The 24,329-nt window shown below is 30.2% G+C and overlaps 3 protein-coding genes across 4 annotated transcripts in view; 2 read left to right on the top strand and 1 right to left on the bottom strand.

The window, feature by feature from the left end:
- Positions 1 to 30: 30 nt before the first annotated feature.
- LOC125075856 (peroxisomal membrane protein PEX16) lies at positions 31 to 1,882 on the bottom strand. Its single transcript, XM_047687671.1, has one exon. The coding sequence runs from the start codon at positions 1,471 to 1,473 to the stop codon at positions 484 to 486; it is 990 nt and encodes a 329-aa protein (XP_047543627.1). The 5' UTR covers positions 1,474 to 1,882; the 3' UTR covers positions 31 to 483.
- Positions 1,883 to 2,347: 465 nt separating this feature from the next.
- Positions 2,348 to 6,880, top strand: LOC125076165 (mitogen-activated protein kinase kinase kinase 12-like). Its single transcript, XM_047688155.1, has 7 exons — positions 2,348 to 2,712; positions 4,787 to 4,963; positions 5,064 to 5,265; positions 5,349 to 5,687; positions 5,770 to 5,907; positions 5,984 to 6,151; positions 6,228 to 6,880. Exons 1-7 carry the CDS (start codon positions 2,532 to 2,534, stop codon positions 6,640 to 6,642), a joined length of 1,620 nt encoding a protein of 539 aa, XP_047544111.1. The 5' UTR covers positions 2,348 to 2,531; the 3' UTR covers positions 6,643 to 6,880.
- A 5,301-nt stretch (positions 6,881 to 12,181) lies between these two features.
- Positions 12,182 to 24,329, top strand: part of LOC125076162 (titin-like) — a 43,156-nt gene continuing 31,008 nt past the window's right edge. Inside the window, exon 1 of one of the 2 annotated variants that reach the window (XM_047688150.1) lies at positions 12,182 to 12,319. In XM_047688150.1, the coding sequence (XP_047544106.1) occupies positions 12,204 to 12,319 (116 nt within the window). In that variant the 5' untranslated portion in view covers positions 12,182 to 12,203. Of the gene's footprint in view, positions 12,320 to 13,794; positions 13,907 to 24,329 lie in introns of those variants that run through there. The other variant, XM_047688151.1, reaches the window with a different exon arrangement.

Genomic DNA, 24,329 nt, shown 5'->3' with positions numbered 1-24,329 from the left:
TATGATGTTTGATTTTTATTTTAACCCCATATGAAAAATACATCTAGTAGATGTGTTCAAAAATCAATAATTTATATCCATGAAATAGTATATGTTCAGTATACTTAATTACTAAGATGTAAAAAATTGGTACAATCTTACATTATACTCGCAAAACTATAAATTCTATTCCCATAGCATAACAATGGTATATCTTAATGGTATATCACAATGTTTGTGAATGTATAAGTTCTGTATCCAATAGCATTTACACTAATATAAGGAAACATAAATATTGTGTTCTTTATCAATATACTTGTCATTTTTCCTTAAGTTTTCCAGTAGAATGAATAAATTGTCTTATCTCTTATACTTATTTCTACGATTTTTTTTGTTACGTTTTATTATTACTTCAACCACATTCATTTAGCTTAAAAAGTAACCTGTAACCTCAAAATGGAAGTACAAAAAGTAAAAAATATTGCAAGCTTCATCTTGTCATATTTACGAAGCCCACATGTAAAAATAAATATCTTGCCAGTGACTTAAATATTGAATAATAGGTCCACAGATAAATGACATCATTGGTATTTTGTTTGAAGTTGATGTCAGCACACTTTCTAACATATTCTTGGAATAACCATTGTACATTGGGCTTCGCAGTAAATACAAAACTAATCCAAGTTTTCTGCGACTAATTTCCAACCTTTGGTCATAGGATAAACTTTTCATATGTCTACTATACAATCTGAAACTCGCCACATCCATTCCTAAAGCTATTAACCATTGCTTCCAGGACTTAGTGCCAAAAATCCTCATGGATAATAAGTGTATTAGTGGTTTCATAATATGCAATAATTCTGCTTTTAAAAGATTTTTCTCTTCTATATTTGATGCTATCACTTCATCCTTAATCTTTAAGGGCTGCCAATCTCTCAAAGCAATTGGTGGTGCTCCATCCACACGTCGGACTACTCTGCCTGATCTTTTTAAAGTAAAAAATGCATTTGAATTGTCATCAGTATTGTTACCTTCTGTAAATTTTTTTCTTTGTAGAGCTGGTATAGGTGGGTGTTGAATAGGTATATCTTTGTACCTATATAATAAGACTAAGGCTGATGAGCATTTGAATATCTGAAGCAATGTTGCCGCAGTCCATTTTCCTCTGTTACCCCACCTATTTTTAACCACAAGTTCAACAAATACTTCACAGTAATGGATAATGGTAAGCCATATTTTAATTTGCTCCCGTAAACTATATTGTTGTGTTTCATTTCCATAAGCATCTCTTATAAGTCTATCATTAAATAAAGATAGTATTTTAGATAATGAATACACAAGTTCAGAGATAACAGGTGATTTGTTAATTTTGCCCGCAACAAAATAGGATGACCATGTTGCAACTGTCTCAACATCAGTTACTATACCTGGATTGTTAATTACCCATCGTTTATAGATGGCAAAAATTTCGGTTAAAGACATTTTTTTATCCATATTCTTTTAGTTTATTAAGTGTTTTCCTCAAGGTAAACTATTGTTGAAATAAAATTATAGAGATAAATAAATACCCTAGAATTGGCTGTGCATCAGGCTGATCGTGTCTTATTCTTCTGTAGACAGGATTACTTTTTAATTGGATTTGGATTTATCATACATTTGCAATGATAATCTTATTTTATCTTGATTTTATAATTCTGTTTTTAATAAAAAATAATATTAATTTCAATACTCTATAGATATTCTGCAGAGACGTACTTTTAAATCACAGAGACATAACCACTAAGTTTAAATGAGCTCTATAATTTGCATTAATATTTTTAAAGATAACATTTACACTAGTCTCACTATCAGTAGCCTCAATGTCAAAGTCAGGCGTCAGTTCAGTGATCAGTCATGCAGTAAAATAAAAATAAATTGAAGTTTCTCAAATAATCACAGACTAAATTAAAAAGACACCGAGAAATTACAAAAATAATACAATCAATACTGCGACAAAAGTTAATTTTAAACACTAAATCGCGATAATCTTGTTTCTTTCTACATTCTATGACACACTTTATGATAATATTATTATTGAATAAAGCTAATTATATTTTATTAAATTGCCGAATCGATGTACTATAAGTCAGCTGTCAAACTTTGGTGTGAAATACGCATGAATTCTCTTTGGATGTCTATGCAATTTATTCATAATTTTTGTGGTGTGCAACAGTTTAGAGAACATTATTTTATATTCATTTTATTAAAAATAAAAAAAAGAAATATGTCTATTCAACTCAATTTCATATTGATGAAATAATACATTTTGCTGAATAACTTACTACCTTCGACTTAATTTGTCATAAAAAATATTGACAGCGTCCTCTTTCGTCCCTGTCCCTTGTCCCTGTTCCCTGTAAATTTCATGTACCTTGTTCATTAGTGTCCGGGTTTTCAGGGAGAAATGTTGTGCGGGAAGTATTAAATTTAAAGTGATATTTTATCTTATCCATAATTGGGTGAAAATTAATAATTCGTGTATATTTGTGCATTGACTTAACACAAGTGTTACAATGGATCCATTAGCTCATCTTGAATTCCATGCTAGCTACACCATGAAAGAAGATTGTCCTGAAGATGATTCTTCAGCTTTAGAACGCGATAAAAAGACTTTGCATTGGATGACTGGCGTTAAGGATTGTTTTTCTACATTTTTATCTCTATTCCGAAAACCTGGAGTCAAGGAACCGCAAGGTACGGTATATTGCTTAGTAAGTCATATTATATAAAATTCCCAGGGTACATTTGATGCAACTACAGAGGCGCATTCAAGGTCGATGCGCCACGCAGGTTTATCGGGCACATACAATAATCATTGATTTTATGCACGTACACCTACACATAGCTGTCAACAAAGGCTTGTGTTATTGATTTTTCTCTTGACATTCCCTCCGGCGCAATTAGTTACAATAACATGTAATCGAATGCTACTTACACATAAGGCTTTTAATATACTTATTATGATACAAATTAACAATGTTTATTATTAATTCTGCTTTGCATTCCTCTAGATGTTTTATCTAGATGTGTAATTATAAGTTAAGGCTGTTACAGGATTTCAGGTGCAGAAGTTAAAAAAAAAACATTAATCGTTATGCTGTCTGTAAAGAGAGTCAATAATTAAAGTTACCTATTTTTATTTTTTATGTTTTAATAAATTTATTATTATCTTTTTAAATGCTCAGCAAATTTTGCGATTTTTTATATTGTAATTTATAAATGATTTTTAAATATTAGCTTTGCTATTTAAATTATAAAAATAAAATTTCTTTTTTCTGTATTATAAGCCACAGATAATAATAGCAGCTAGCTAGCAAAATAATAGCTGTTTCTTCAAAATATAAGCATTGGCCAAATGGTTTATATACATTGACATTGTAATACATTTTTGTAATTACTGATATACTGTAATTAATAAAATAAAATATTACTGTTTCCCTAGTTTTTACCTGGGTGCAAAGAGTATATGATTTCAACAGGCTATGTATGTTTGCTTACCTGTTAATAGATATCATACAAACTATCTATCTTAATCTTACCAATGAATTTACCAATGACCAATTGCTACTAGCAATTGGTCATTTGCTGGTAAAAGGCTGTCTACTACACATACTAAATTTAGTATAGTAGCCATAAGGTTCTATATTTATATATAAAATAAAATAAATTAAAATAATATTATAATATAATAATAAATGAAATGTGCATATTTTAAACAAAAACATTGCTAGCTCTTGCTCGCTGCTCTGCTTGCTTGACAATTGCATAAAATTTATAAAATCATGTTACAGATGTTTGATTTGGCTAAAAATGCGATTGATATGATGACTGTTTCTTTATATATGTTATACTTATGTATCAGGCTATATTATACATACCAAGGTATCAAAATAAAAAGGTTTAGAAGATGATTACAAAACAAATAAAATTATTAAATTATAAAATATAAAATTGAAATAAAAGTAAATCACATGGATAACTTAACCATTTATAAACAAAGCCATTCATCAGTTTATAAAAACAGTATAATATTTGTAACTATTAATTCTTCATAATTAACAAACACAATCCTATATATACTAGAGACGAAACGGTTAGTTGTTTCGCTGTATAACTGGATATCCATAATCTTCCAGATATTTGGCTAGTTATCATGATGCATGATAGTTCTTTTTATTGGCAAATGGCAAAAACATATTTTATATTTACCAAAATTATCATGAATTTTTAAGTAATTTCTTTTGTGAAGTACTGATCCTATAATTGCAAAAAAAAAAACCATTAATTTTATTTGTTCTTGTCCTTCTGAGACTGATTTAATTGATTTTCATACTTAAATAAAATTTGTTATTTTACAATTAATTTTGTATTATTTGCCTCACAAATAGCATATGTATCTGGTGTCTGTTTCATCTTTAATATGCGCATAAATTTGACGTAGACATAGTTATGGCGAACACCAATTTTTTTTATGTATGGTATTGAGCAACATAATTTTTTAAATCAATGTTAGAGAATAAACTCAAGAAGTAAAATTATATGCAAAGATAGTAACTATAGTTTTTATAAGTTATAGTGATATATTTGCCATATGATTCAATAACTATGATCCTAAATCCTTTTTATGATGTGACTTTTTAAAGACAACAATATGTCATCATAAAAAAAAAAGTATAGTGAATACATTTATTATTTTATGTATTCACTTAAAATAATAATTATAAAATAAGTCTCTTTAGTCATATAAAATTGTTTTTGTTTTTCTCAGAGGAAGATTGGGAAGTTCCCTTCGATTCCCTCTCAGACCTGGTGTATCTTGGATCTGGGGCACAAGGAGTTGTATTTGGTGGTACCCTTAAAGGAGAAATGGTTGCCGTAAAAAAGTTACGGGATAAAAGTGAAGCTAATATCAAACACTTGAGAAAACTCAACCATGATAATATAGGTAAAATTTGAAATTGATAAGAATCTGTAAAACATTTATAGTATTAATTCTATTAATTAATATTTAATATATTTTACAATAAAATATTTCCTATTTCTAGTGCGATTCCGAGGAGTATGTACAGTGTCTCCATTTTACTGCATCATTATGGAGTACTGCCAATATGGACCCCTCTTTGATTTTCTTCACAGCGGCGCTACTTTCACACCTAAGCAAATCATACGCTGGGCAAGAGATATTGCACTGGGCATGAGCTATCTCCATGCCCATAAAATTATACACAGAGATCTCAAGAGTCCTAAGTAAGTAGATTTTATCTGATATGAGGAATAATATTAATAAATTTAATAATGAAATTGATTACTAATTAACATTTTCTTTTTAGTATTCTGATCGCTGATAACCTTGTAGTGAAAGTAAGTGACTTCGGTACTAGTCGCGAATGGAATGATGTTAGTGCGATCATGAGTTTTACCGGCACGGTGGCGTGGATGGCTCCAGAAGTGATACGGCATGAGCCATGCTCTGAAAGAGTAGATATATGGTCCTATGGTGTGGTTCTTTGGGAACTCCTAACTCAGGAGGTCCCTTACAAAACACTTGAGACACATGCGATTATGTGGGGTGTGGGCACGGATACGATTGCTCTGCCCATACCAACAACTTGTCCTAGCAGCTTACAGCTGTTACTAAACCAGTGCTGGAATCGGACGCCTCGTAACAGGTACAATGTCTTACTTTTATGAAAAGGTCTATAGATAAGTGCATATTTGTGCAAATTAATATTTTTTTTTCTTTTTATTCAGACCTCCGTTCAAGATTATAGCTGCTCATTTGGATATGGCAGGGGAAGAACTTTGCTCCATGGATATAGAGACATTTAATAGAACTCAAGCTATTTGGCGTCAACAAGTGTATAGCAGTATGGAAAGGCTGTATGCAAAGTATGTTATAGAAAAAAATATTATTATCAGTGCTGTTTTATTCGTAATTGAATTTTAAATTGAATTTTTTGCGAAGGAACGAGATGACGGCTCCAGACGTGATCGCAGAGCGCCGTGAACATTTGAGGCATGCCCGTGATGCTCGTTACGTATACGAGCAACAGCTCTCCCGCGCCAACGAGCTTTACATGGAAGTCTGCGCTGTTCGCCTGCAATTGGAACAACGCGAAAGAGTGATCGCCGAGTATGTTGCACTACCCACATTTCTTTAAATTATAATTCTGCAAACGTTTTATTTATTATATTTCTTTTTTAAATAGACGCGAGAATGCCTTGAGTGGATGCCGCTGCGGAGTGCGCAAGACCTTCAGATATTTCACCCGCCAAACTTCTACATCTTCGGATGGCCTGAAGACTCTGCAGGCTCTGACCGAGAGCCGTTTCCGTAAAAAGAACCCTATAAATTACACTAATAATGCGGCCCAGATCCTTGTCAACTTAATTGAGAACAAGTGCATTGATACTACGACACTCCAACTCAAAATTCCCGTAGTCGAGCAAGAACAGCGCGTGGCCAACGATGAGAGCGTGCAGAACAACAATGTGACCGATGACAATACCTTGAAAGAGATCGTTGTCGAGGATAATGGCAACATCTTAGTAAAGAACTTGGACCAGGACTCCAATGACATTCCGAAAAATGATAACTATGTTGCTGATCTCGCTAATGTTTAAATGTAATCTATGGAAACCGAATCTATGATTATTCATATAATCTCATTTACATTTTTACCATTCCTTTTTTATATTATTTAATTACTTTTACTTAAATTTGAAACGGCAAGGGAAGGATCGCATTTACATTTTATATTTCAGGAATTAGCCTATTTTTAAGTTATATGGTAGATTCGTATCACCGGGCTAAACGAAATAAAATCAATTATTATAAGTACATATATTTTTTAAAAATATTATATTTTGTTACAGCTTTTAACTTTTTTACAAAAGATCTTATTATTTTATTTTCAAATGTAAATTTGTATAATATAATAATTGTATAAATAATAACAAAATATTAATTGCTAATCTATCTTAATTAAAAATTCAGTATTAAAAAAAAAAAAAAAAACAAAAAACCCAAAAAAAAAAAAAAAAAAAAAAAAAGAAAAAAAAAAAAAAAAAATTAGTCAGTATTATTCCTTGTGTGGTTCAATTTATGATTGCAGAAATAGTTTCAGGAACATTCCGTTGAAGGGAGAGGAGCGGTAGTGTGTGATTGAGTCTTTTGATGATCCTTTCCTTAGTTGTAATCATATATCGCTTATGTAAATCTTAAGAGTCTTTATAAGATTTATTAACTTATACAAAGTTATAAATTAAAGATGTCAACTCAAAAAAACAAAAGACATAGAATAAGTTTAATACTATGACTTATAAAAAGTTTATATTGTATTTCTCATAGTTAATATATTTATATTTGTATCTTATATACTGCTTTCGGTATGTTTGAGTCGCAGGTAAGTTTATAAATAAGCTTTGTATGAACGACGACAGATAGCCCACATGCGTGATTGGTAACTTCAAAGACTTATTATTAATTAGAATTAATTATTGTGGGTTGCTATCGATTTTTTCGTGCACCACGGGTAAGTTTGACAAGGCTTAAGGTTTCGATACATTTTTTTTTTTGTTAATGTGAAATCATTTTTGCTCGTTTGTCTGTATGTTTTTATATTACTCGCATGCAAAATGACTTAAACATTTTAGCGTGTAAGTAATTTTTTTTATTGTTTTAGCAGGCCTAAAACTTAGGTGATATTTTTTACAATTTCATGATTTATAGTATTATTGACCTTTTGTTCCTTAATGCTTTAATACTAAAAATAATAACCAAAAAGGTAAAGTTATAATTTTTTATATCATACTTTGCTTGAAATTTTAGAAGTAGTCTACGTTAAATATTTTTGTAAATACACTTTGCACATATTTTATGATGATAACATAGGTATTTAATGTAACGTAAATATTTTTATAAGATATTTGCTGCATGAATATAATTATAGTCGTGAACATATTCCAGTTTAGTTCGTTCAATTGCACGGACTAGAATGGTATGTTGTGATGAGACGGAGGAAATAGATGGTGATTATATCTGCGATATAGGTGTTTATGGGAGACATTATATTCTTATGGCTTTGGAAATTATACTGTAGGCTGTACATAATATTTTAATATACGCGATACGGACAAGAGCATTGTGTTTCGGTAAACTTTTTTTTTTTATTGTCGTTTAATATGGACATCGAAATTAAATTATAATGTTCAGTGGTAAGAGAGGCAATGCTATGGGTTACTAATGAAAATGTTGTAAATATAAGAAGATACTTGTCCGTATTCGCCTTATTATTTTCGATTTATCGCGATCGGATATTATAGATTCGAACTTTTTTTTATAAAAATTTGAAGTGAGTAGATCCGATCTACTTAAGACCTCGATCGCGTTTTAACTGCTCTGCGATAAAGGAGAATATCGCGAGCATGCATGCTTGTTCTGGAGTAGTTATGAGGTTGTGTATCCGCTTACTGGTAGTAATACTGGTACTGACTGGAGTAGCGTCGTGTTCACCCTAGTTCCGAATCCTTCTCCTTAGAGAAGAGTAGGCCTTTGCCCAGGAGTAGAACTTTAACAGGGTGCTTTTTATACTTTCATTTCCTTAATTTTTTTTATATAAAAATTGTAAAAATATAAAAAAAGGCTATGATTTAATTATACTTTTTTAAGCAATCTATTTAGGGGCTCTAATTTGGCTTTAATGTATTTGGAAATACAAATTGACATTGTCTTAAGAAAAAAAAAATCGAGATTTGTCTATGTTAGCATTTTTATATTCTATGGAATATAATTTTTCTATATTATATTTTTATTTAATAGCGCCAAATTAGTTTTCAGGTTGTAAATTAAAAAAAAAATACTTATACAAATTAAATTAATAAGAATTTAATAAAAAGGGGGTAGGGGGAGCAAGTGTAACATTATCTCATTATTATTTAATATTTTTGTTTAAAAAACCAAGTTAATAAAAATCTCGTCAGATGAATGCGAAAGTAAAAAATAATATTTTAAAATGCGATGCATGTGATGGTCCTTGGTTGTCGGTTGACCGTCGATGAAGATGTTTAAACTGAACCAAGAGCTATTACGAAGTTCGCCCTTAAAAATATTTTTCTCTACTTCCGCAGCATATTCTTATATTATATTATACTTAAATAAAATGAGGAACTGATCGTACCCGAATTGAGAATATTTTTTTTAATAATAAGTGGGTTTATGCTTAAGACTTAAGAGACTAATTCCTTTTCATGTAATCTCATTTTTACTTTTTAAAAAGAGTTGCAAAGGGTGCTCGGTTACAATACGGTGTATAAAAAAATCTCATGACTCGTATTATTTGGCTGTCTATAGCCATTGCAGAATATTTTTTATTATATTTTTCTTATATATATATATATATATATATACATACATATAAATAAGAATACAATTAAATTAATTAAAAACAAATCGAACACGATCGAGCACCATTGTCGAATCATCGATTATTCAATACGTTGCAACTTTATAAAATGTGTTATGAACTTAAAATGGTTGACAGTCGGCGAGTATTAAATTTAAATAACAATAATTTTCGATATAAGCAAAAATATATAATGCTAATTAATTTTAATGCTCGTAACTCAGTTACAAGGTTGTTTAAGTGTATATTATGATAACACAAACGGTTACCATCATGGATCGATTCGAATATAGGATATCTTCACGGTATGGGATACTACGAAGTAATGCCATAATTCTTTACGCTATGTGTTACAATTCTATGTGTTTATACTCATCTGATTGTATGTAGAGTTAAATATATAGACTGCACGTAATTTAGACTTTTTGATGTAACTTTACTCTATTTCTATTAATATTCCGCTCTTAGATGAAAATTCGACCAGTAAATTTTCTTATATTATCATATATATATTTATTAAATGTCTATTTAATGTCAGAGTGAGGTTACATATAATGAGTTAAATATATGCAGGAAAAAATTCTGATAATATTACAAAATTTTTGGTTAAAATATATAAAAAAGTTCGTTTACGAACAAAATAGATAAAAATACACGATATCCTTGGAAACTGACATCGGATCTGGGATATCCAAATATATCTAATGTAGAGTGTCAGCTGGTTTCGTACTTATAAATGTGAATTGTAACAACACAATTTGGCAATCTTTCCCAGACGGCTACAAGCGAACAATTGATCTTTAAAATGTACTTAACGATTACAACTACCACATTAAATATAACCTCACGTCGATATTTATGAAACAAATATAACTTGGTGTTTACTGATGTTACGTAGAAGTTAGTTGAAATTGTTGTTTAGGTAATTGATCGTCTATGTGACGGAAGGATACGGATAATATTTAAATTTATTAAGATTCTAAGAACTCTTAGAAGATAAAGAAAATATTATTATCGGTATCCTCTCGATTTGTAGTTTCTATGTTGTGAAAATAATATTGATGTATTCTCTAGTTTTAAATATACAAATACTCCTTCAGGGCTCAATTTTTATTGTGCTTAGACTATGTTTTATAGCACAGGCGATATTATAATTTTAGTTTTATTATTGCTATGTGTTTTAATGTTATTGTACAACTACTAGATGTATATGTAAGTGATATCTGTCACTAGTCCGAAAGTTTTAATTAAAGTTTTTTTTCTTAAGATCAATACGGGTTCGTATGATTTAATTTTATGGGCCCAGGCCTATACGAATTCTCATAAATCGGTACAATGGTACAGTTTGATGATAAAATACTATTTAAAGTTACTATAAACTTTTAAACTTAAATGAACTTCGATTAACCATAATAAAGCAAGTATCTCATTTAAAATAAAGAATAAGAAATGTCTAAGAAAAAAATATTTATTTTAAGACAGAGCAAGTAGAGCGACTAAATTGTCTGTTGAAATGATCAAGAAAAATGTTCATAGTGATGAGTCTATTTTCAAATCACCAAAACTTAATAGATGGAGAACTATGGACCTCCTAGAAAACAAATTGTTTTGCCTAAAAATAATCTTTTAAGACTGATGATCCATTTTTTAAAAAGCATAATTGCCTATTTAAAATACAGAACGTATATAAAGACATATTTATAGGAATATTTTCAGTGGGTACAATTAATGTACTTTTCATCTAATATCAGAAAACGTTGAAGATATTTTAACGCTTAAAATGAAACACGCATTGGATCTCAAGAGTACCTTTTTAAAAGTTTTTTTATTCGAAAACCGTCCACTTTATGTTTATCTTACGAATGAATTTACTTAATTGACAACGATTCTATTATTAATAATAAGTATAATTTTACATTACATTACTCATCCATACACATTCCACTCTAAAAATTCGATAATGTAATTTTTTTTTTTTTTTCAAATTTCTTTTTATTAAATTATTCCGAAACGAACATATTTAAAAAAATCTTTGTTAATAAAATAAAACTTCAGTGGAATCGAGTACATGTAGCAATATTTTGTACAATATCTAATGCAGCGTCAATTTAGTCATTTGAGTCTCAAAATAATTTTAATGTTACTAGCAATCGCCTGGGGTTTTGCTCAATTTTATTAAATATCCATGACCAATAACAAAACTAAACTAGCAAATATTTGAACCGAAAATTTATTCCTTAAACAAAAGTCATGAAATTTTGCTAAATTTGTTAAAAAAATTAATAACAACTCATTGCGTTTAATTTAGATTCGGACCATTGATGGATTAAAAATTTTATAGTATAAACATTAAATGAAATATGTTTTTGTTTTGGCCCTGAAATTTAATAATCTAGTCGTTAATTGAATTCATGTTCTCTTATAGTTATAATTGAGTATTGTAGTTTGTTTGACGAATAAATATATTAAATGTAACTGCTTCGTTTTTGTTATATTAATCTCCCATCTTAATAATGAAAGATGTTAACAAGTTACGTTTTATTAGAAAACTTTTTTTATTCAAATTTGAAATAAAGATAATGCATATATACGTATATGACTATACAGTATAGTATGAATCAGTTAAGTTAGGTGACAGAGGTGATATTAGCGAAATATTCGCGTCGTACGAAATTTGCTCCGCGCGTGTTACATTTTTTCGTATTATTTATAGAAAGTGAACGGGCGGGAGTGTGCGCGCGCACACGGTGTGGCGCGCGCGGGCCGAGAGGACTGGAGCCCATGGAGCCCCCATCGTTTTCCACCACTGGCCCTCAAATCCTCAGGGCGGCCCCCGGCAGCGACGCTAGCCTCGTCGTCCCACTGCCCTCCGGTTCACCACCTTTTGAATTTGAATGGTACGTTCTATTTCTGGCCCTATTTCCCCCACTCGTAAATACGAGCTTGTACGTTCAGATGTTTAAATTTAAATGTATTTAAGAAAATATTTTGTTGAAAGTCAGCTGAAGATTAAAATTTAGCATTTTTAACACGTATGGAACGCAGCGGAAAAGTTCAGCACTGCAATAATGAGACATAACTCTAATAGATAGAGTGCATAGCGACTCTCGCCCGGCGCTTGCGTCGCGCCGGCAAGCGTTGTTTGTTTTTCATATGTCGATGTATAAATGCAGACCAGGAAGCAAATGTGTCGGACACTCGACACACGGCATTCGTTCATCGAGTAGCAAGCGTATCATCTGCTCGATATCGGTTAAGATGGGATGTTGAAAAGCTATGAAACTATTAAACGGCCGTGTCTGGAAAATGTGCCTGAGTAAAAATAAAATTCGGTCATGTGTAAGTCGAATAAGTAGGTATTTTGCGTAGTTATGTTAAGGCTGTATAGTAATGTTAGTAATAAACTTGTATGGACATCAATTATAATATGTATGATGCAAAATTTTATCTTATTGCATACTACCTAATGAGTCACTGAAATATTTTTCTCATTAATCGTTAATATTATCAAAAAAAATCTTGTATTTAATATTTTATTATTTATGTGTGTAGTTTTTTTATACAAGAATAATTAAATGATGATGAATCAAAGTATTGATATGTGAACATTGAAAATGGTTGAACATTTTTGCACTTCCATTTTATGGATGGTATTGAAATAATTTAAATAAATTAGTCGAACATTTTCCTAATAAAATAGGTGAACTTGGATCACACGCGGTTCTTGCACGTATAACACGGTACGGATTTTTTAATAATATTCGTTTATTGTTATAAGTAACTGTGATTATTATTGAATGACGCATTTTTATTTTTTTAAATAAATAATTTGTAATTCCAATTAGCATAAACAATATTTTTTAATTAACAAAACCTATATATATATATATATATTCATAAATGGTCTCGTATTATTATGTAGTTGACATGTATATATCTTTTACCAAAAATAAATATGAGGTTATCAAGTCTTTATTTGATTATTTGGTTGCAGCGCCATCTTTTGATACGTACTACAAATTGCTAATAAGAATCAATGTTTCGTATTACGTTCTCCTAGCGCCACCTAGTGTAAAGTTTGTACTGAAAGTAAACGTGAACCAGTTTACAGATTTTTTTTTCAGAAACCTCGATGTATTTAGATATAAAATTCAATTAACTCGTAAAATTTAACATACTTCTGACCAAGATTAACATAACACCTCCTATTTTGATGATTAATTCAGCAGTTGCGTGGAGTTCTATAATGTATGAAGTAATTATCTTAGCGAGATTATAATCTTAATTTTGCCTGAATTTCATAGTAAACAAATAACGGCGCTAGCATCGCTTTTACAAAAATATCTTGTGCTTCGCGCAGTACGCGCTTGTCTATCGCGAACTCGATTCGAAACGAGATGCGCTCCCGCCATGGGCAGCAATTGTTGCAAGGGTGATGCAGCAGGGAAACCCCTCGTGCGGTCGAGTTCATCGATCTACAACAGGTATTTGTGGGTGGCAATCATCATCGGCCAAGAGTTTTGCGGTGTTCCATGGGTGCTGCGTAATTTGCGTCCGTACGTAGAGTAGCAGTTCAGTGATCAGTGTTTATCCATTGTGAAGGATGTTACGTTACCACTTATGTTAATTACGACTTTTTAATCGGTATAATAAATATTTGTCAGTTGCATGTAGTGACCCTTATGATTTGATATATATTTTTTCGTTATTAATACTTTGTAGCTACATCGACAAGGCTACAGGGGCATGAGACGATACGTATTTCAAGGCTCATTAATGGAAGCTTACTTTTGTTAATATGAATTTCGGAATGATAATAGTGCCGATATAGTAAAAAGAAACTAAAATATATTACATGTTTTTTTATGTGTGCTTTCTGTGTCGAACTTTAGATTAAGAAGGCCTAAAAGCAAATAGAACTGAAAAAAAAAAATTAAAACTTTGATTACGACACATTTAATCTAAGTGAACTTACGAATATATTAAAAGTGTGATGTGATCTAAATGTATAATATAAATATCTTGGCAATATATTAATCATTGTAGATTATTTAATTATATTTTTTATATACTAATTAAAAAATCTACTTGTAAATTAGTACGTAATGATTTCTGTTGTCAAATTATGAGTATGTTCCTAATAGGGGTGAGATAATTTTCAGTTGGCTTATTTTTTAGCAAAGGCGCGGGCGCAACTATTAAGCTAGCTAGTAATTCGTTTTAAAGTCTATGTACACGAAAGCTTCTTAGTTTGTCTTCGTAACATATCATTCATTAAATTAATTGTCATTTTTATTTAATTTAATTAAAATACGTTCGTAATTTATTAAATAAGATTTTCGTTATGAAATCGTTAACGTGTTGTAGTAAAGTTATAAAGTCATTAATAAACGGTATTGATGGGCTAAATATTTATTAGCGAAAAGTTCTAGTTCTAGTAAGATTCGTAAAGCAATTATTAACGCTGCCTACTTAAAAAAATAAAACTGAAAATGTTTTTTCATCTGTAACCCAATAAAAATAAACGCGGTTATATGTCATATGTCCAAGATAGTGACTATTTACGTTTACACTTCACCCTGAGGCGTTTCACGTAGAGGTCATTCAGTTTTAAGATTTTTATAGATTCTTACTATCTTGCTCTAATATTACAATTCATTGACTTTTTTTTATGATTTTTAATTTAGACATAACATTCTACGGTAATTTACGACATGTTACGCAATATTTTTGTTTTATAAAAATAAATCTGTATACTGCATTTAAATATTAATAATAATTTATTTTTGTCACTTTAGGCGACAACAGAATGTCTTCCTTAAAGTTTCAATGTGAGATTACCGCCAAGATTAATAATAGTACACATTGTATATACTTCCTATCTGCAAATATGTACATGGAATAGATAGTATATAGATTCGCTAAACGGGTATGACTATCTTGTTATTCCTGTATTTATTAATGAAGGCTATATAGGTACATAATATGGGTAGTATTTAACTTTTCTCATAAGAATTCGATAGATAGACCAACGTGTGGATATTCTTATATGAATATTATAACGGTTTTTCTTGCAGAATGCCATTCTAATATATCCATTATTTTTATTCTAACTACAGCGACGTTCCACGAACCATGGTTTGGATATAAAAACTTATCGATGTATGCAACATAATAACGCGTCGAGCGATACACGCACTAGGTACGCCGTACTCAGCCAGCCAACGCAATGTTACATGTTATTGCCAATAATATTTTTTTAAAGTTTTATTACTAGATATGACGACGGTGCGGCATTGTAGTATGATTAGTTATTTATTTGCGGGCCTGGGTCACAAATGCCACCCCTATTCCCTGTGATTCACGAAAAACTGAATAATGGTTTTTTTTTTATTTAGTTAGCGTGAAGAATTAAGTTAAATTCAAACTTTGAAAAGTTTTTAAACGTTGATTTTTTTTCACTGTTTATAGAGCAATTACTAAAAAAAATCACCAATCAAATTATTTGCCCCCAAATTTTGACACTGAGCGAAAGAGCGGACTCTTGATTTATACTATTTAAACTTTATTTTCCACAGTTTAACTTTGAAATTTGAATATCAGCGAAAGAAGAGTAGTAGTTTTAGAGTATAATATACTTTATTCATTACCATTTTTAAAATACCGATTTAATTTATAAAAAATAATAATATGGAATTGTATTTGCTAGGCTGAGAACAAAAATGAATTGACGTAATTATCTTGCCCCAGGAAGGAGGCAAGCGGAGTCACTTAAACTAAAAACCTAAATAGTCTATAATATTGCGAATATACCGACATCAAATTGATGTATCTGTACTATACAACCGTATATCTTCGTCACAAAACCCGAACGATGCCTCGAGCTCCCAGATTTTCAGCACAGAGCCAGAAGTTATTATTCCATATTGATGTAGTTTATTTTAAAACAAAGGGATTTCGAGAAACAATATTGGTGATTTTTTAAATTGTAAGTAACTAACGCTGTGACATTTCGTGCGATGTTAAGTTAACATTTTGCTTATAATGGAAACGTACTAGACCGGTGGCTTAATGCCTTTACTTGGCTCTAAAAATTGGTATGTACAGATCCTAGTTCGATAAACAATATACTACCAAGTAGGCTTTTACAAGTACATTTGAATCGTCATTTTAATTATAAATTAACGTTAATTCACTTAGCGGCTGTTTAGCTATACGATTTAACTTTTATTATTGATTTGATATTTGAAAGAAAAAATACATCGCATTATTTAACCCATTCCCCCTTTAAAATCATATAAGGCCTATACATATTAGTTAATGTTCGAAAAAAAGTTGTGTGCGTTTTATTTTGCAGTGTGTTTTGATAATAGTTATGTTTGATCCTTCTCGGTCTTCGATCATTCGTTAATTGGCGTAATCCCAAACGTTTTGTGAATCTTGCGCAAATGGTTATCCAAGCCAAACATGCAACGTACTACGAATATATATTTGTTTACTATAATCTGATCTTTGAATATTTATAATAATTTTTTATATAATCGTATTTGACAAGTCATACTAAGTAATGTTATTCTACATATAAAATATCTAAAAATTTGTTTAATAAATATAATAAATAAATAGATACAATTTATTTCTTATGCAGATATTTCAACGGAAATTAAAGCTTCACATTCAATTAGTTCTTTTTTATGGCATTGGTTGGCGGACGAGCGTATAGTTATAGTTCTTCATTCGTGTTAGAAAAAAAATTATCAATATTTCAATAATTTTGATAAAAATATACCAAAAATAAAAACAAATTATATTCTTTATGCGACTATGTTCTAATACAATAAGTTTTACAATTGTATTTAGTTAATTTATAAAACGCAATACAAACAAAGACTTTATTTTTCATTGGCATAAAAATGTTATAAATAAATTTTCATAGACATGCAACTAAGTATTTGATTTTAGTATTAGTGTAAAGAAATAGTGAATTTGTTTTAAAACAATTGGGTATATTAGCAGCAATTGGGTATTTTTTAGTTAAATAAATACTCCATTTAAAAAATGAGAGTATCCATGGTATGGTTTTATATTCAACTAATGAAATAATTACCACGCAGTAACAAGGTATGTTCTATAGAAGCGGAAGGCCTCGTCGAAACGGTTTCATCGATATAAAGTATTTTTAGTTCGAGCCCTAACTTACTAATTCCGAATATTTATGTGCTTTTAAATATTTCAATGAACCTCTGCATACTGATGGGATAAATTGGAGATTAGATGTCAGGCTATTTTTAATACAATTTATACCCAAGCTTCACTTATGTGGGTGTGTTAACACTGAAAAATAATAATCAATTTGCGTGCTTTTCTATTTGCAAAATAAATTTGATACTTGGTACAATTACATTTGTGGCAATAATGCAATAATAAGTATCATAGAGTTGGCCTAATAATCAGGGGCATCTTCAATCTGTTTAAACTATTATTATGCACTAAGCGCTTTAAAATTGGATTATTATTATAGCCGTGCCGAAAACTGTGCTATTAAAACGTAACAAAAAATACGTTGCGTAGTTTATTAGTTTCATTACGCTGCGTACAATGCGCCTACAGATTGCTTTTAGTGATCTATGAAAAATTTTTGAATTTCACATAATACAGACTTTCGACCGGGTTTGCTAGTATAAATGTCTCTCATTTTTATATACAAAACAAATAAAAATATAAGTTTACATTTAAAGATTATAAAACCCTTTATCGTCATAATTCTTACTTACTACCGCATGTATGGTGTTTAGATATAAGCTATAATTTGATATATTATAATTTATACGTTATGAACGAATACCTCTGACGAAGCTATACTTGATCACACCTGGTTAAAAAGAAAACGGACAAATGAGAAATGTTTGCCCAAACTTCTCTAGTTCTTTATATAGTTCTTTTTGAAAAGTAATACATTTTATTTAGGAACAACGAACGAATGCATAAAAGAAATAGCAAGATGGCCCAAGCAGATTGGATTCGGCTAAATTAGGCGAATCTTAACCGAAGATTGTGAATTATTTTGATTTTGTGTCTGTACGTCCAAGTGTCCTGTATCTGTATTAAAAAACACGGTTAACCCAGTACCTACTAAATTTACTTAATAAGTAACAGATAGAAAATTAAAAGGGTTTTCAAGAAGACAGTCGTATTGAAGATCAAATTTAATCCGTTCCGTTTCATTGAAATAAACTCAAAGTTCAAAAACTACTTCACCACTTAAGATACGCTAACGTAACATAAACTTAAATTATTGTATATAACTTATTCTAATCACGTAATGCCGGTTCAGCCACTAGAACCGTCAAGCGCAAATATCGGAAACTATCGAAAACTAAACTATTGGATATCCGAAATTAAAATCTATTCGTGAACGAATTTGATAAAAATTTTGTTTTTGCATGTGTTTTACTTATAGAGAGAAGCAAATTCTTATGTTAGATTACTTGTATTTTTCCTTCTACCAAGTAGTAGTTTATAAATAAAGTCAATTTCTTTTTTATAATTTCTAAATAATTTTATATTCGTAACTGAAACTGTCCGAAACAATCGGATAATACGAAATAATTTCGTATCCCTAACCGTATCTGAAACCGGTAAAATCTTATTCATATTATACCGATATATTCGCATTTCATATCCATAACATCCCTGATGCTATTAAACATTAGTGTCAGCCCAGTTCTCTTTTTTATAACACGAGTCAATCACTTACTGTTTCCGTTTATCAATTATTATTTTCATACTTTTCCTTTTTTAAATATACCGTGTAAGTATATATTATTTATTGATTGTCTTAGAGGATTTATTTGGTTTATGTACACAGTGTAATATTAGTAGAGTAGGAACTGACAAAGTTACTTGTTTGTTTCTGGAGTTAATATTATATTAGGTTAACGATTCCATAAAGCGTTGGTTATGTGCAGTTAAAATAATATGAAGTCTGATGCATGTTGAGGATAAGAATTTTAACATTTTATCTTTTTCCTTATTCGTTTATACATATTTTATTTTTATAGGTTCAGAAAATAGTGTACGAAATGCATTTTCTTCTGAGTAAACTTTCTATTGACACAAAAAGGATAATATGCGGTAGTACATATTAACATATTATCGTGCAAGTCCCTAAATCATACGTGTAATTTAAACGCGGCTGTCTTACTACTTTAAGTAATCAATAAAATATTGTAAAATCTTATGTCGCGATCAATACACGAGTCATATAGAAATATAATGTTACCTTTTAACTTTTACAGACGTTACCGTTTTATTCTTCCCAGGTCTGGAAGCTCTCATTTTTTAAAGTGAGATATTATATTTGAATCAAACGAAAATATTGTTAAAACTTATCTAACTGTTAAAGTGTTGAACTATGTTCGAACAAAAGAACTGAAGTTTATTTTAGAGATGCTAACTTCACGCGCGTAAAATAAAGAACTTCAGTTCAAACATTCATCCCTAATTTTACCGTCGTAGGTGATGAATTCAAAATTTTCTATACAAACTTGCATTTAAAATTTTATCCCCTTGGGTGAAGGTTTTTAAGAAAAGCTTTAACAACTGTTAATAAATTTATATAATACCAAAATTTTATACACGTAAGTTTTAATTAGTATTAATTTTGGTTAATTTTAAAAGTTATAAATCAAAGACGCTTAGTCCATCTGCCCGTTTTTTCGCTCCGACTAGAAGATTAATTCGCGGAGAATTTGTATAATAGTATATTTAATTATATTTAAAGTTAATGTTCTGTAATGAAATCATTTAGATGTCTCTTGTTCAACATGGCTGAGAATTGTAATACACCACAATAATGTACAAAGGAATCGTAGGTCTTAAAAATGTTTCCAAAATAGACTACGGCATATATATATATATATATGTACAGTCGCCATTTTTATTTATGAGAAGTAAATTGTATATTTATACAATTTATGTTTTACATAATTGCGATTTTAATCAGTATTTTGACAATCGTACCACGAACATCGGGAAACATGCTTTCAAAATGGCATCAACGCGGCTCCGTCTCACAGGCGGTCAAACTGGCCTTATGTCCAAGTTCCAAGCGGCGTTGCACTCTTTAGAGTCGCTTTGCAACTACAAAATGGGTCACGATTAATTGCAAAATATTAAATGAAGAATAAATTGTTAAATTACTACAAGTATTAACACAAATGTCCTTTTTTAGCATGCAATAAAATCATATTTTCCATTTTTAAACAATTTCATAAACGTAATTTTAGCGAGAAGAATGCCGCTTATATCCTTAGTATAGTGATGCGTATTGGATTGTACCGACATTTTATCAATACATATATTTTATCATTCCGTATTCCGAATATCAATGTCAATTTACTGTAGTTCTCATTGTTATTCAAATTCATTGAATTTCTTTATATTCTAACATAATATATAAAGTTAAATAAAAATTTAATGTTGTTATTTAACATTTAACATTTTTACATGGGAACGTAGAAGTTTCTTTTAACCATAAATATCGCTAATATCATGAAAAACGGCTTTAAATGACTTCATGTGCTTAATTACATCCGTCAATGTTGTATGACTGTAGTCTATAGCCATTCGAAGAAGGAATGATTATCTAATCAAACTTTAGATTTACGTATTCCGTGCGATTTGCTAAAGCTTAGCTATATTGTGCACAGTGTGCACTACTAACAGTTCTTTATTCATATGTTTTTGTTTATAATACAACATTATCTCACTTAACACCTCTTAAATTTTACTTCCAAAGTTCCGATTTTGCGTCAATACCATGTCAAATATTTTTTGCTCTTGTCCTTTTATATTTTGAATAGACTATACAAGAATAGCTTCTTCCAATTACTATATAGGATCTATTAGATAATGTATTTGTGTTGTTTCTTTTTTGTGTTCGGTACCTACGATTTGTTAACAGTATGCCGTTATTATATATTTGTCTTTGTAGTAGTTGTTTAGGCGAGAAAACGGCGGCGACTTTTGACCTCATATTAACGCGCAATGATGGCAAATCTCTCAGTTATATACTTACAGATATTTATATTACAATATAATACAAAAAAGTCTTACAAAAAACTTGCGTTGAGATGTTTTATACTATTTCTTTCTATTCAATTCAATTGATAGATTTATCCGACACTGATAATACCATCATTTTTGTTTAATATCGATTTATTTAAAAGTCAGAGGTCGAGCTTTAATTTTACATGCTCGCTACGAATTGCTAGTGTCAATATTGGCAATATTCTTTCAATACTGAACAATGACGTAGTTTTAATATCTATAAAAAGATCTCATTGGCCCCAATTCCTCTTCTGTGAATTTAGCCGTATTGATTATCTATTTATAAATATCTCAATACGTTGCGACAAAAATTGGGAAATAAATTTAATATTAAAGGATTTGATAGTGCTATTCAATAGAGACTATATTCTAGTGTCAGATTAGCTATAAAATAATACTTCATAGTAAAACAAATCAAACATCACATACCGATTTCAATTATCATTTTGACTGGTAAACGCCATATTATTTATATAACAAAGTGGTACGTTTCGAACGTCTGAAAGTATACTTAGTTTTATTATCGCTCTAACGGATTTCCTTGTTTGTTTCAAGTCTACGGTTTTCTTTGTACATCTATTAATAAAACACAGCACAAACAAATCGTTTGGTATCTAGGTCACGTTACAGGAACAGTTGCATTACCAACTGGCTCATACAGTGGTAGGAGGATGATGCTTTTATTTATTATCAACTAGCTGACCCGCCCGGGCATTGTGATAACTGTCATTGACTCTACTTTGCTTAATTATATTTGAAGACTTTGTAACAAATTTAACAAAAGAGCTAACGAAATACCCTTTAAATCTAACAGTAAATTTGCAGATATTAAAATATTTTGAAATATAATTTATTTATTATATTAATCACGTCATCATATGTGTAGCTGAACCTTTCTGATTCAGTCTGTCTGTTTTAAGCATAATAAAAATGTTCTCAGTCCGTTTAGCAGTCAGACTATTTTTATGTCGTAACAGACTTTGCGTTGAGTTTTTAAAATCGATCTAGACCAAATAATATAATAAAATAATAATATTGAGACTGGATTCGGTGAATGAAAACTGCACAAAGATGGACATTATTTAAAAGTAAACGGTTGATCTATACATTTTGTTTAGCCTTAACTAATCACCTCATTTTCATATTCATCTTTCTCGATGGAAAGTCAATGATGAAAGTTTAACTAAATACTATAACAGCGTACTGATAAATGTATTACGCTGTACAGTTTGTTACCAAATCGTTGTTTTTGACCGATTGATATTTTTACGCGTTACTGCTAGACGGTGATGAGAGACGTTATAATTAAATGTTCTAAAAAGCATTCACAATAAATATTAATTTACATTTATATGTACCGTATTCGTTAGAAATAATGTTATTTATGTTTCTTTTTGATGCTATGATGATGAAATTTCCTATCCATAGATCCTGTATTTAACGTTATTTGATGTAACATTTTCTTTAAACATAAAGGTTTATTAAGTAGTATACGAAATAAAGAAATACATTAAAATTAGTATAAATTGTAAGATATTTTTTAAATAATTGAATAACCGTAAACAGATTGCTAGCGCATGCACCTACATTGGCCATTTATTCATATTATCTTATATATTTTTTATATTTGATAATCACTGATATGCAATTAGTTTACTTGAGTTTAAGTAAGTGAGATAATTTTTTGTTTACTTTATAAGAAAAAAAACAGGATGGTTTGTGTCTAATTAATCGTGATCTATTTTTACCAAGTGTAATTTAAGCGTTTAAATATTCGAAACCTAATTGTATGACAAATCGAACAAAGTAATTGTGCTACGCGTTTGGCCGCGGCATTGGCGTCTGAGAACATTATTTTTAGATTGAGAACTTTTCGGGGACGGGTATTCGGTTGTAAAATGTTAAAAACAAGGGTAGCAAGGTCATAATGTTTATGTTAATTAAGTATAATCTTAGTATGTGAGCTAATTAAAGTATTTCCTGTATTTTATTCACTCGTATCTACTTAATTTATCCAATTTATGGAAATAGTTATGTGGGTGTCGGAACAGGGAGAACTCATAAAATCAATGTCAATAACGTCAGAGCCTCCCCGTTTTCACGCATGCACCTATTGGATTGTCTATAAATAGATGCAGGGTTGCAGTTATTGATCTGCTTCACTTCGCCTGCGCCTGAATTTCCAGGTATTTCGCTGAAAAATTATGTAACACGTTCCTCCATTTTGCCAGACGCCTATCTCCTTCGTATTGATATCCAACTGGCCGATTTTACATACTTTAAAAAGAAAAAAAAAATTGAAATCTGCATCAAAGCTCTATTTTATAAGATAAATTCTTGATCATTTAATTTTTTTCACGAAGCTTGGTGAGATATTTAAAAATATTTGAAATCATTGTTATGGCCGCCCTAGTAAATACTAATCTCATGCCAACTGTTTCCATTCATCACTGAAGCTTACATCATCTATATTTAGAGTAACTATAAAACTTTACGTAACTGATGTCTGATCTATATTGTATTTAATGAGTGATGATAATATATTCCAATAGTCTTGGACGTGAACGGTCTGTCATTTTCCTATTATAATCGTTGCGTACGCTAAACAGTGTTTATGATATGGTATATATTTGATAGTTACTAAAAATATATTTATTATAGTATGTACATATTTACAGACACATAAACGGGTGGACCGATTTCGACGTTTTTTCGTGCATTTGGATAGGATGGCTTAGATTCGATCCGTTTGGTGGTACTGATAGTGAAGTCAATAAAATTTTTCTTTTATCTACC

This window comes from Vanessa atalanta, chromosome Z (genome assembly GCF_905147765.1).
Source record: "Vanessa atalanta chromosome Z, ilVanAtal1.2, whole genome shotgun sequence".
NCBI classification, from domain to species: domain Eukaryota; kingdom Metazoa; phylum Arthropoda; class Insecta; order Lepidoptera; family Nymphalidae; genus Vanessa; species Vanessa atalanta.
The sequence above is the reverse complement of the archived record's forward strand: the minus strand, read 5'-3'. Positions and strand labels throughout refer to the sequence as shown.